General features: G+C 60.9%; 1 protein-coding gene across 1 annotated transcript in view; it reads left to right on the top strand.

Moving 5' to 3' along the window:
* LOC106810285 (serine-rich adhesin for platelets-like) overlaps positions 1-1,251 on the top strand; it is a 131,854-nt gene that overhangs the window by 78,854 nt on the left and 51,749 nt on the right. Inside the window, exon 7 of the mRNA XM_014813582.1 lies at positions 236-1,197. Within this exon, the coding sequence (XP_014669068.1) occupies positions 236-1,197 (962 nt within the window). The remainder of the gene's footprint in view (positions 1-235; positions 1,198-1,251) is intronic.

The following is a 1,251-nucleotide window of genomic DNA, read 5'->3' as shown; positions in this document are numbered from 1 at the left end:
CAGTATGATCGAAATTGCGAATAATCAAATGATGTTCTAATTATCGTAGTAAAGATGTCTACGCTTTTCTATGATTTTCACCACTTTTTCACACTAGCAATTCTAAGTACCTCATGATGTGTCTTAGCGAAATGTTTCTCTCTCTCTCTCTCTCCTCTCCCTCTCTCCCCCTCTCCCCCCTCTCCCCTCTCGCTCTCTCTCTCACTATCTCTCACTCTACCTCTCTAACTACTAGGTCTAAAGAAGGACAAGAAGGAAGCCGCGTCTCCTAAGCTCTCTCACAAGGAGCTGCTGCAGACGGCGGAGGCACGCGCCGCCACCGAGTGCCGCATAGAGTGCTCCTCTCCGAAGCCAGCCGCGAAGGGGAAGCCTGAGAAGGAGGAGAAGCAGCGGCAGAAGGAGGAGAAGGAGCAGCAGAAGACGAAAGAGAAGCAGCAGCAGCAGCAGAGGGAGAAGGCTCACAAGGAGAACGGGAAGAGCCACAAGGAGGGACGGCGCGAGAAGGAAGCCAAGGAGAAGGCCGCAAAGGAGGAGCGACAGCGCGAGGAGAAGGCGGCAAAGGAGGAGAGGCAAGCTGAGAAGGACGCAAAGGAGAAGGCCGTTGCCGGCACGAGAAAACCGCGTGTAGAGTCGTCTCGAGGCAAGCCGGAGGCTGCGCACGAGCGATGCGAGGTGCAGGCGGTTGCTAACGAGCGCACGGAGAGAACCTCCCTCCGCTACACAGCCGACAAACAGCAGCAGCAGCAGCAGCAGAAGGCGGACAGGAGCGCGGATGCAGACGCACGCGGCTTAGACTCTGACGCGCCGGGGCGCGCCAAGAGCTCGTCGAAGATCGCGAGCTTCGTCGCGAAACCCTCGTCGCCGCCGGTAGCGCCCCCTGCGAAGTCGTCCCTCGGCAAGGCGAGGTCGCCGTCGAAGCTGGACGAGCGTGCGACCCCGTGGCCGCCCCCTGCCGGCGACGCCATGCAGCGCAGCGGCGGCGGCGGCGCGCCGACCTCGTCGCTGACCTCGTCGGTGACCTCTGTGACCTCGACGGGAATCCCGAAGCCAACGGCGGCGGTGAAGGGCACGTCGAAGGTCACACGGGACGAGCTGTCGTCGTCATCGTCGTCGACGACGTCGTCGCGCGACTACAGCAAGAACTGCGGCAGCCTGACGCGGCCGAGCAGCAAGGACAGAGTGGAGAGTCTGCTGCAGGTGATGTACACACGCATGCACGCACGCACGCACACACGTACACACGTACACACG

This window comes from Priapulus caudatus, unplaced genomic scaffold, assembly GCF_000485595.1.
Source record: "Priapulus caudatus unplaced genomic scaffold, Priapulus_caudatus-5.0.1 Scaffold426, whole genome shotgun sequence".
Classification (NCBI taxonomy): Eukaryota; Metazoa; Priapulida; class Priapulimorpha; order Priapulimorphida; family Priapulidae; genus Priapulus; species Priapulus caudatus.
Note: the sequence above shows the minus strand (reverse complement) of the source record. Positions and strands in the feature narration are given on the sequence as shown.